The sequence below is a fragment of the Pteropus medius genome, unplaced genomic scaffold (assembly GCF_902729225.1).
Source record: "Pteropus medius unplaced genomic scaffold, Ma_sr-lr_union100, whole genome shotgun sequence".
NCBI classification, from domain to species: Eukaryota; Metazoa; Chordata; class Mammalia; order Chiroptera; family Pteropodidae; genus Pteropus; species Pteropus medius.
In genome coordinates this window covers 408,530-420,643 of record NW_024348242.1, presented here as the reverse complement: position 1 = coordinate 420,643, position 12,114 = coordinate 408,530, and the positions used below count along the sequence as shown (strand labels likewise).

Here is a 12,114-nt window from a genome sequence, read left to right as displayed (position 1 = left end):
GGTGTGTGTGTAAACCCCAGTGGAACCTTTGTGGGTTTTGCACCCACCCCCATTTCTCTGTACCCCCATGTCTCTTGTCTGTACCCTTGGCTCTGACCCACCTAGCCCTTGCAGAGTCCATGGGCCCCGCGCTGGCCGGTGTCCATGGCCTAGATGGGGGGCAGAGGGCAGGTTTGCACCTTGATCCTTGGGCACATATGGTGAATCCTGCACTGGAGGCTCCGGAAGGGCCATATTCCTCCCTTTGTGTCCTGGGCCAGCGGCATCAGGACAAGATGGTCACCCCAGCGGGCATCCGATGCTCCGAAATTCACTGAGCTGGCCTCGTCCCTGCCCCTCCAGCTCTGAGCTTCCAGTTAAGCAGCCATGCTGTCACCGTGGTCTCTCCATGCCCACGCCTGCCCTCCCCTGCCCGGGTTCTTCCCCTGGTGTTGGGGTGACTTACTCTCCTCTCACAGGCTGGAGTCAGACTCCCCTCTCCCCCGCAGGGTGTTTGTGACCTGTGTCTGGGCCACTGCCTGCCCTCCCAGCTTATCCTCTCCGCTGTCACCCCCAGCAGGTCAGGCCCTCTGTGCCCTGTCCCCGCGTGAGGACTCTGGCGGTGCTGGCTTGCTCATGATGTGTCTGTGCGTTCAGCGACTCACAGCACCGCGTCTCCGTCACCCAGGGGAGCGTGTTTCGTTGCTTTCGGGGGGGTTGCTGCTGTGTGAGAAAGCTGTCTCCCCGCCTCCTGTTGTACCTGGGCAGTTCGTTAGGTCCTGACAGTTCCCCGGTGGCCACCATGGCATCTTCCAGGAACCAGTGTTGTCACTGCCTACTTCCTTCCCCACCCCCGCCTTGCGGCACACCCGTCAGCACTTCTAGAGCGCTGTGTGGGTGCCCGTCCCCTCTGGCGCAGCCCTCCTGCCCCCATGCTCCCCCACCCGCAGCATGCACCCTTTCACGTGGACACTGCCCCGCCCTGGAGGCGTCTGGCGGGCTCCACAGGCAGGGCGGGGGCAGGCTGTCCCTGCCTTCCAGAACAGCCCTGCCGACCGCGTGGGTAGTGTCCCTCTCTCCTCCGGCCACTTTACTGGTACTGGCGTTGGGATTTTGGCACCGTGGTACTACGTAAAGTGGGTCCTTGGCCGTCCCGGGTTTGCTGGCTGGGCCTCACCTCCCCTCGTGCTCTGGGATAGTGGGAGCGGTGTCGGAGCCGCTGCTCCCCCAGGATGCTGCCGCCCGCCTTCCGATGCCCAGGGAGAGACTCGGTCCAGCTCCGCGCGCAGTGGGGAGGCGGGTAGTGAGGAAGGGAACTGCGGGACCAGCTGGCTGTTGGCCTGGTCGGCAGAGGGCCCCCACCCCCCCCGAGCAGGCCACTGTGGGACGGAGCCACCCAGGACGTCTGCCTGTGAGCTCTGGTGGGTGCCGAAGCCTCAGCCTGGCGGTCAGGGCAGTATTCAACGCCATGGGCTGCGTGACCGAGCCAGCCTCCCTTGCTTCGCTCTTGGCAGCCCCTGTCATTGGGCCGTCGCTGGAGATGGCCTCTCTTGCCTCTCACTCAGTGGGACCCAGGCAGTGGTGGCCCTGGGGCAGGACCTCTGGAAAGCACCGCTGGCCAGTGGGGAGGACCCTGACCTGCTCTTCCCGCCCTGAGTCACTGAGCATTTATTGAGTGCCGACTGTGCCTGGCTCAGTGCCAGCCACAGGGTTCGTACCAGGAGGCGGACAGGTGACTGGACACGTGTCTGGGAGGAGATGACGGCTCTCTGGACAGCATCGAGGGGGCAGGAGGAGGTCGGGCAGGCTAGCAGCTCCGGGTAGGTGCTAGGCGGGGGCCCCCTGGGGCGGATGATGCGGTCTGCAGGAGCACTCAGGTTGGGATGCCTAGAGAAGGTCGATGGGGCTGTTGGCAGAGGGGCAGCCTGGCCGGGGTGGCGGGCTGTCACCCAGGGCACCCTAGGCACTTTCCTTCTCGTGGGCTGGAATCTGAAATCCTCGTGGAATTGAGTGCTTTGGGGACTCAGGGCACGTATGTGGTGTTCGGTTCTAGTCCCACGTGCAGATTGTTTGCCCGTGGAGCACAGGGAAGAAAATTTGCCAACGAGTCACCAGCTTCACCCTCGTTCGGCTCACCGGACTCCATGTACCGGGCTTGTTTAGAGGTGCACGCACGTAGGGCGAGCTGACTCAACCCCCGTGCACAGCCCGAAGGCACAGACTGCCCTGCAGTATGTGCACGTGTCTGCGGGGTGTGCGTCTGTGGAGGGGGTTTGTGTGTGCACGTGGGTGTGCGGTGGGCGTTTGCGGGTTGTGCTTGTGAGTAGACCTGTGTGTGGGGAGGGACCCTTGGCAGAAAGCCCGTGCTGGCCTGGTGGGCCCGTCTGTGTCCTGCAGGCTGGTAGCTCAGACTCTAGCCTGGCGAGGCATCTCGGCAGACGTGGCTCTGCTTCCTGCCCGAAGCAGCAGTTACGACACGTGCTGCCACCTGGACTCTACGCGCAGTGAGCACAGAGCTGCACACAATGACCTGGTCCCGGGCACCCAGGGGCCCCCAACAAGGGAGGGCCCTCCGGTGAGAGCTTGGTGGCTGGCAGGCGGTTGTGGGGAGCAGAGCGGCCATCTGTGTGAAGGCCCTGTGGCCCTGTCGGGACCTCCACTCATACCGCATTGCCAGGGAGGAGTGGGAGGCTGGAGCCACAGTGATCTGTGTCAGGAGGTCATGAGACTGGGAAAGATGGAAGGCAGGGTCAAGGGTCAAGGTCAGGGTGAGGGCAAACCTGCGACCAAGTGAGGTATCAACTCGCTTCATCCTCCCAGCAGCTCCTTTAGTGAGATCTGTGCTGCTCCGTCATGTAGACAAGGAAACAGGCACGAGGATTAAGTCACTTCCCCAGTCTCCACTGCTGGCCGGTGGCAGAACACAATTGGAACCAGGCACAGGGCATCAGTCTGTGCTGCGCCTGGGGGCTAGGGTTGGAGGCCGTGGGCACCCAGAGAGTGGCATGGCTTCCACCCGTCAAGCCTGGGCCTGCATGTCCAACTTGGGCCCCACCCCTCCAGCTTGGCCCCCCACCTGTCCGGTCAGACTTCATCTATCTGGCCTGTCCTCACTTGTCCAGCCTGGCTCCACCTGTCCGGCCTGCCCCCACCTGTCCAGTTTGGGCTCCACCTCTCTGGCCTGAGGCCGTACGTCTGGCCACCTTGGCTTTCCTGTCGTTCCCTAACCTCATAGTTTCACACTGAGTTGAGACGTGGTCTCATGGGCCCTGGTAGCCCATTGGGCTGGCAGGTCCCTGGTGGGGTGTCCAGACCCGCTTCTGTGGGAGCCCCAGGCCTGCGTGGCCATTAGCCTCGTTCTGACTCTTTCCCACCCCCATCCCCCTGCTCACTGTGGATCTGACACGTTGTGCCACCGTGGGTGCTCGGCAGCTTCGGCCCTCCCTGCAAGCACTCTCCAGCCCTGTGGAGGCTGTCCACACTCATGTGGCCCTTGGGGTCTGTGTGACCCCATTGCCTTTGTGACCTCCAGCCCTGGCTGTGTGCTGGTGCTCGGCTGATGCTCTTGCCACGCTGCCCGAAGGGCCTGCGGGATTCGTGAGATGATGCACACGGACCCGTCTCCTGGGTAAAAGCAGGGCCCTGGCTCCTGAGGTCAGGTCTCTGCTTGGCCCAGGTTCCCGGGGGCTGCCTGTCATCGTGGAATGAAGCCTTGGCGCATGCCGTGACCCTGCCTGGTGCTCTCTCCGCCATGTAGAAACACATCCGGAACGCTTCTTCCAAGAAGAAGCTCCTGGCCACCGAGGGTGCCAGCGAAGCCGCTAGGCCGGGCGACGCTTCACATCGCTTCTCTCCTCCCTACCATGTGGCCCTGGGCAGCCCTGTGTCTGCTCTGGGACAGGCTTCCTCCTGGGGCGCGGGGCAAGGTGGACGCCCCCGCCCCTGGTCCTGCGCCTTTCCCCTTCTCCTCTTCGAAGCCCTTCTCTGAGCCGATCCTGTGGCTTGTTTCTGTTTGTCCCCCACCCCAGGACAGAACCCCGAGAACAGGCTTTTCTGGAGCCCTCCCCCCTGATGGGTAGGGAGGGCCTGTTGGCCCCAGTGGCCCCCTCTGTGTGCGACAGCTGAGCAGCAGCTGTGCAGGTCCCAGGGACACACCGCAGCTGTGGAGGGGCTGGCTGGACCGAGCCTCTGGGCCGGGTGTCGGGGAGGGGCTGGGCAGAGGCGGACTCTGCAGCCTGATTATCAGGATAGTGGTAGCGAACGTTAGACCCCCAGCTGGGTGTGGGTCACAGGGTGGCCTGGGTGGTCAGCGCTGGGTCACAGGGTGGGGTCACAGTAGGGGACAGGCGAGTGGGTACTCATGCGCGGGGGCACTGAGGAAGGATGTGGCGAGCCAGCAGAATGACTTAGAGGGACCAGGCAGGATCTGGAAGCTTCCAGAGCAGCCAAGGTGTCAATGAGGCCTTTGAGGGATGATCCTCGAGGGTGGCGTGACACTTGGACTGCCATGGCGCCTGTGGGGGAGTGAGGGATCTCTCAGGTGGATGCCTTACCTGGAGGACCGCAGACGGGCCTCGGGGGTGCGGCGTGGGCGTGAGCTGCGGAGGCTGCCCTAGCAGCGTCCTGCTTGGGTCCCCGTGCAGGGTGCGGGAGGCATTATGTTGGACCCCAACAGGGCCCAGCAGGTGTCAGAAGTGTCCCAGGCCTTCCTGCTCCTGGACGCAGGGACAGGGACTCGGGCCTGTCTGGATCACCAGCCCTCCGCGTGGGTGTGTGATGGCGCAGGCCTCTGGAAACCGCGAGGGGTTCAGCGCTCTGCGTCCCTCGTCCTGGGAACCCTCACAGTCCCAGGCAGACAGGGACAGGTGGTCTCGAGGGGGAGGGGCTCCCGTCTGGGGAGAGACTGCACACTGAGCCGTGTGCTCTCTGGACACAGGAAGGCAGCACCTGAACAGGTGCGCTCTGCCCCGGGGAAGGGAGTGTGGGGCTGCAGTTTTACTCCAGGGAGGCGGGGAATTTGAGCCCAAACTTGCAGGTGAGGGGGAGGGCGGAAGGAGCAGCTCGCCCATGCCCTGGGGCAAACGTCTGCTGAAGGACGTGCAGCTGCCAGGTGGGCCTGGTGGACCCGGTGGGCTGCGCTGACTGGACGCAGGCGGGATCCGGCCTGGAACGGTGGAGAGCTGTTGACTGGACCATAGGCCTGCGAGGGCTTCTAGGCCTTGAATGCAGGAAGTTCTGGGACACGGGCGGCCTCGGCCGCCCACAGCCTCCTGGCTCCCCAGCCTGGCTCTGTCCAGGGGTAACACGGTCATCCTACAGGGCCCCCCTCCCATGCAGGGTAGGCAGTGGAGGGGTGGGCCCAGTCTGATTCCAGGAGCAGTGGGGGTGCCTGGCCAGAAGGGTGCAGCTGTGCCCCTGCCTACAGGGCAGGGAGCCTGGAAGGGCCCGAGCTGCCACCACCAGTGAGGCTCAGCCCCCAGTGAGGGGAGTGGAGGTCGGTGTTTGCCAGCTACGATGACTTTCAACCCCGTGGTTGGTTTACGGAAGTGCGGTTAGAAGTCTTGGCGCTGTGTAGTAATGGTGTTCATGGGAACTAGGAACAGTCACGTGAAGTCGCTACAGAAAAACCCGGTCAGTGCGCACCCTGCCCGGGTGGTCCAGGGCGGGCCCAGGGTCTCGGCTGCTGCTAGGGTACTGGGGGCTTCATTGTCGGGCCATCGCCTCAGGCCGCCAGGGGTCGTGGGCTGGCACTGCCGCTGTGCAAGCTCCTGCATTCGGGCATGAGTGCTGCCCACCTGCCGGTCTGGGTGTGCCCACAGGTGTGCACTGACCCAGGTGGGCTGCACAGGTAGATCTGTGGGTGGATGGTTACCTGAGGCTTGTGCTGACTGAGGCCTCGCCTGGACACTGCCCTCAGGTTCTCCTTAGCTGCAGCTTCTGTCCCCTTGGGTGACGGCTTGTGCAGGTGACTCCTAAGGCTGGCTGGAGGGTCCTGGGGCACCAGTGGACAGAGTGGACACGCCCCCAGACGCTGGCTCACCCCAAATCTTCACTGCAGCCTTGGTCGTGCCTCGGTTTCTCTGTCCGTGACCTGGGGTGCTCCTGGCACTGACGTCGTGTGGTCCACACTGCGCCCTGGCCTCGCTCCTCCCCACGGATCCGGTTTTGCTCAGGCGGTGGCCCTCCCCGCCCTCCTTGCCCTCCTGGTGCAGGCCCGGCGGGCAGAGCACTGGCCGATGCCCCCCGCGTCGGCGGCGCAGGCGGGGGCCGGCGCTCCCTCGCTCACCAGCTGGGCCGCGCGGGTGCCCTGTGGCAGCGGTCCAGTCCTATGACCGAGGGCCCCTGAGGCGCGGCACAGGGTCTGCTCCGTGACGTCCAGAGGTCCAGGCACTGATGTTGCAAGGATCGACAGTCTAGGTTTTTTTTAAACAAATCATACCAAAACAGGTTTATGAAAAATGTGGGAAATCTGAACGTCTTGTGGCTGACAAAAGCATCCTCCTCACAGCGTGAATGACGGGGTGACTGGATGTGCCTGTGGAGACAACCTGGACCTGCCCCGAGGCCCTCCAGAACCCGGGCTCGGCCCCTGCCTGGGCTGGTGCTTCCCTCTGCCATTTTGTTTTCTTCAGAGGTGACTAGAAAGACAGACTCGACCCAGCCAGGTGTCCCCGAGGGTGTCCCTGCAGGTTCTAGTTCACGCCCCGTGCATCTGCTCACCCTTCTGGTGGTCCGCCGCGGCCAGCCCCGCCCCCACTCCGGGGCTCCGTCTCCCAGGCTAGAAAGTGTCTGTGTTTGACCCCAGTGGTCGAAAGTGCCTGATGACCCTAGAAGCGGTTCTTGCTTCTTTGCTTCAGCGCCTGGCTCCCTGTGACACGGGGACTTAGGAAGTGTAGGGTCGTCACGCGGTGGCAGAATGCTCACTCATTCTGGACAGAGGTGGCCCACAGGAAGCTTTCTGTGGCAGTAAGAAGTCCCAAGCAGCCCTCGGGGGCCCCCGAGGTGTAGGGCGCGTGTCGCGTGCGTGCGGAAGTCAAGGCCGATGGTCAGGGCCGGGCAGGGTGGGCCGGGCCTCTCCAGTGCATCCGCAGCACAGAGAAGGGTCAGGACTCCTGCCCGGCCCACTGCACAGGCCGAATGTTTGTGCGTGCGTGTGTGAGTGTGCATTATGAACGTGTGTGTACATGTGTATGGTGGGGCACCTCAAAACCCCTGCCACCCCCCATCCAGTCAGCGGAAGACGGAATAGAAGAAAAAGGCGGACCGTCCCCCAGGAAGAGGGGCGCCTGCCGGCCAGCCGGCCTCGAGCTGGCACGGGGGCTTCCCGCCGGAAGCGCAGCTGAGCCCCGCGGCCGTGCAGCCAGCGCCTCGTAAGGCTCAATTGGTGTGCACACCTGTGTGTCTGCAGTGCGCACTCCCATGTGTCTGCGGTGCGCACACCCGTGTCTGTGGTGTGCACACCTGTTGGTCTTTTTCTGGGGCGCCTGGACCGGTACACCCCTTCCAGCACGTCTCGTCAGGTCCTCCTCCGGCTCTTCTCTGTAGGCCCCCGCTCACAGCCCGCTGGGCTCACCCTCTGCACCGTGGTGGCGGGCCGGGGCAGGCAGGGACTCTCAAGGAGCAGTGAAGCTCTCAGGTGACAGACATGCAGCCTGGCACCCTGTGGCGGTGGGGTGGCGGTGCCAGGGTACACAGGTAGGAGCTCCGGGGGCCTCTGCTCCCCCAGGCCTGTGTAGGAAGGAAGAGCCTGTGAGCAGCGAGACCCTTCCAGGGCTGGAGGCCTGACTCAGTGACGCGGTAGAGTGACCAGTGAGGCTGCTGACTCTCTCTGGGCCTCAACTCTGCCTGGAGGAGGGGTGGCGCTCACTTGCGCGGCGGACACCCTATGGGTAGGGAGCGAGGTGCCATCTCCGGGTCTCTCTCTTCACTGGGGGGGATGGCCTGGGTTGCTTCCTGGGGAAGCCGCAGCCATTCGCTGGGCCCCGTGCTGACGGGGGCCCCACCTGGCAGCCCTCCCCTAGCAGGTGGCATGGGAGAGGGATCATGGGCTCCTCGCACCTCGGGGCCTCCATGCTGCTCCCCGGCGTCCTCCCCAAGCAGCTCAGAAGGGGCCTCTTCCCTCAGCTTCCCGCCGGGGTCACCCTCCTGTCCTGTGGGTGTAGTGACAACACCCCTGGTGGGCCGGCTCCCTTCGATCCCTGGCGCCGAGCCGGGGTACGTCAATGCTCAGTGAGTTGAAGGAGCGCAGCGGGGTTGGAGCCCGGAGTCCGTGGGGTTCAGCGTAGGGGCGCAGGGCGAGTGGCTCCTTGGGGCTGAGGCGGGCTGGCACTCTAAGAGGTCAGAGGTGGCTGGGAGTCTGTCCCGGGCCCCAGGGGAGGCAGCAGCAAGGCGGTGACCTGTGGGTGTCCTGGTCTGGCAGCCCGGAAGGTGAGCGTGAGGAGGGCGAAGCGAGTGTTTGCCCGCTGCTCAGGCAGGAACTGGGGACCTGACGGAGTTGTGTGGTGTGCACGAGCCGGCGGTCATCTGGGGCCTGAGCTCCAGCCTGGGGGAGGTGAGCATCATTGTGGGAAGGTCTCCAACCTTGCCCATGTCCCTTGTGGCCTGGCTGACCCTTGAGGGCCCCAGTCTGGCCAGCCCACTCTCCTACCCCCTGCTGCCCCTCAGTGGGCACAGGGGAGGGGCTGGGGACACGGGCTCCCCCGCTCAGGCAAGGTGCACGCACCGGCCCTCGGTGTGAAGTCAGAGGTCAAGGAGTGCTCCTAGCCTCCCATGATGGGTTGTGGAAGGGTGTGCCTTCCCCTCGTGAGCCCCAGGTCTGCGCGACCGTGGGTGTGCACCCCTCCTTGGGCTGTTGGAGAAGATCCTGGGAGTGAGGAGTGTCCCATCCTGGGAGGGAGTGTGACCCCAGGTGCATCCTCCCAGGGGTGGTCAACCTGCAATTGTGCATGGTTGCTCCCAGCCCGGACCGGAGACCACATGTGGCAGGCAGTCATGCGGGTCCCTTGTCTGGAAGGACAGCTCTAGCCTGGCCGGCCTTGTTGGTGCCCCCCGCTAATTCTGAGAGCTGTGGGCCCCTCTGAAAGGAGAATGTGGGGGACTTTTCGAGGCGGTCGCTAGCACAGTGTGTTTCTGTCCCCAGCCCCAGGCCAGGTACCACAACAATTTGGGACATTGGTTCCTCTTGCTGCCAGATGGGCCGAGGCCCCAGCCAGGCGCCCACCTAAGAGCAGAAGCCTGCTTTGCGAGAGGCCACCATGGTCACTGCTGGCCGCACTGGCCATGTTCCCTCAGGTCCTCAGGAAGCTTTTCCTGTGGGGTGTGAGGGTATCGCCCAGAGACATTTCCTGTGGGGGTGTCGCCTGGGGACACTTCCTATGGAGGTGTCAGGGTATTGCCTAGGGACACTTCCTGTGAGGTGTCACCTGAGGGGCACTTCCTTTGGGGCTGTGAGGGTATCACCTGAGATGTGGGACAGCAACTCAGCTGTGGGTACATAAGTCATTTCAGCCTAATTTCTCCCTCCTGTTTGGCAGCCCAGTGGAGCTGGTGCCTCTACCCTGGACCCAAGCAAGAGGCTGGTGGGTGACACCTTGTGGCTCACCACCAGTGCACAGCAGGCTGTCCTGGGCTCTGGGCACGTTGCAGGGGCTGCAGGTCCGGGACCCTCTGCACAGTGTGTCTGCGGGCAGGAGCCGCACGTGGCGACACATGAGAGACCGTGTTGCCGTTGTACGAGTGTAGAAATGCCTGCTGTGTGCCAGGCCCTGTGCCAGGCGCCGGTGCAGCTGTGAGCAAGGCGGGCACAGGGTCCTGTCTTAGGGAAGGGCCTGGGGTCCCTGTAGATCCACACACCTGCCTGAGATGGGGACCACTTTCTCAAGACAGGCTCATAGCTGCAGGCTGCCAGGCTGCCTGGAGTTGGTGGGTGAACCTGCGGGCGGCTCAGCACCAGGGGACGGGGACGGCTAGAGCTAGACTGGCTCTGTCTGTGGCTAGCGCTACAGTGATGGCTCCCAGCCCAGGAGTCCAAGGGGTGCCCCCAGGAAGGACTGTGCCCCACCAAGGCCTGTGCAGCTGTCAGTCATGGGCTCTGTGCTGGGCCAAGGATCAGGGCCCCCCATTACCAGCTGGGGCTCTCCCATCCAGCTGAGTTCCAGCATCACTCTCCCCAGTCCCGTCCTGATAGGCCCATCCACACTCACCTGACCCATCTGTCCCCCATCCGTTGGTCCCTCTCCTGCCCGTCCCCCTCACCTGGGAGGCTCTTTCCCTGACAGCCCACTCGGGCACAGCACCTCCAGGTGGGTGCTGCACACGCCCAGGGCCCCACCCTCAGAGCATGGTGTGGCCTCGCGTCGTGTCACCCGTGGGATAACATGCGGAACCACGCGTCACTGCCGATTAACTGCTTTCTCCCGCCTTCCCCGCAGAAGGACATGGCCCTGAAGCCACATGAGCGGAAGGAGAAATGGGCACGGCGCCTCATCAAGAAGCCCCGCGAGTCAGAAAACTGCCCATCCGCAGAGCCGAGTGAGAATGGGCGGCCCCTGGAGGCGGGCGACCCCGAGCAGGACCTGGAGCCTGCCGCTGACCGAGGGAGGAAGGTCCCGCTGCAGCCCGCCAAGCAGGTGAGCACTGGGCCCCGCCCCACTCAGAGCCGCGGGCTGCGCGCCCCTCCCCCGGCGCCCGTGGGGCCACACCAGCACCTGGACACCACCCGTCGGCCTCTGGCCCTGCCTGGCAACGCGCTCCATCGTTGTCAGGCGTGGGGGATGGGGCACATGTGGACCGGGGCCGGATTCTGAGCAGAGGCAGGGGACCTGCCCAGGTGGGTGACAGCCAGAGGGAGGCCGAGCCTGGCCGGGCCGGGAGCCCGGGAATGGGGGTGGTGTGGGGTGGCGGCTGTGCTCGGCAGGGCCCAGGGTGCACCCGCTGATAGGCCGGCCCCGTTTCCCCATCGCGTCTGTCAGGCTCCGCCGACCACAGGGTGTCCAGCGTGTCTGTAATGCGCGGGGACCAGGCTCGTGGCTGGATGCGCTCCGCCCCCTAAACCTAGCTGAAGTGCAGTGTGTCTGCGGGCAGGGGCCGACGTGCGGTCGGTGGGCTGGGCGCAGGGGGCAGCCCTGCCTGAGGCCTGCAGCCGTCGCCCAGGGCCCCACGGGGACGCGGGCTCTGTCCTGGGCGCTCGGCACTGCCGCTGCTCCTGCTCGGGGCCTCATTGGTCTGCGCCTTCTTCCGGAGGGGTTCTTCTCCGTGTTCACGCTTTCACCTCACGTGGGGACCGGGCCGCTGGTGAGGGGGCAGCATGTCTGGGCCCGGGCTGGATGGGGGGTCGGCAGGCACACTTGCCCAGGTGGACACGTGCTCTTTCTTCCATGCAGGTGTGCTCCCCAGAAGGGGGGCCGCTCCCAGCCAACCACTGGGACCAGAACGGCCCGGCCCAGCGCCAGCAGCAGCTCCAGCCCAGCCAGCCCCCGGGGTCACCCCCAGCCCCGTGTCGGCGCTGCCAGCCCAGTCGGGCTCTCCCGGACTCTGGGCAGCCCTGCCAGCCCCAGCAGCCACTCCCGAGTCAGCGCAGCTGGCCCCAGCGGTCACTTCTGGGCCCAAGACAGCCCTGCCAGCCCCGGCGGTCACTTCTGGGCCCAGGTCAGCCCTGCCGGCCCCAGCGGCTGCTTCCAGCCCCAGATCCGCACTGCCGGCCCCAGCGGTCACTCCCGGCTCAGCCCTACCGGCCACGGTGGGCGCTCCTAGGCCCCAGACAGCGCTGCCGGCCCCCGCGCTCCCTCCTGGCCCCGTGCCACCTCTGCCGGCCCCTGCGCTCCTTCCTGACCCCGTGTCATCTCTGCCGGCCCCTGCGGTCCCTGCTGGCCCTCTGGCACCGCTGCTGGCCCACTCGGTCGTGGGTGGCACCATGTCTCCATGGCCAGCCCAGCAGGGCATCCTCAGGACAGCGGTGCCGGCCCCTTCGGTCTCTGCTGGCCCAGTGCCAGCGGTGCCAGCCCCCCCAGTCCCTCCTCGTGCTGCGTCCACGCCGCCGGCCCCCCAGCTTACTCGCGGGCCGGTGCTGCTGCCCCCGGCGGGCGCTCCTAGCCCCGTGCCAACCCCGAAGGTCCCTCCTGGGTCAGCCCAGTCACC

At 65.3% G+C, this 12,114-nt stretch overlaps 1 protein-coding gene across 4 annotated transcripts in view; it reads left to right on the top strand.

The window, feature by feature from the left end:
• FBRSL1 (fibrosin like 1) overlaps nt 1-12,114 on the top strand; it is a 64,500-nt gene that overhangs the window by 4,465 nt on the left and 47,921 nt on the right. For all 4 annotated transcript variants that reach the window (XM_039879198.1, XM_039879199.1, XM_039879197.1 and 1 more), the window contains exon 2: nt 10,410-10,607. In XM_039879198.1, coding sequence (XP_039735132.1) covers nt 10,410-10,607 — 198 coding nt within the window. The remainder of the gene's footprint in view (nt 1-10,409; nt 10,608-12,114) is intronic.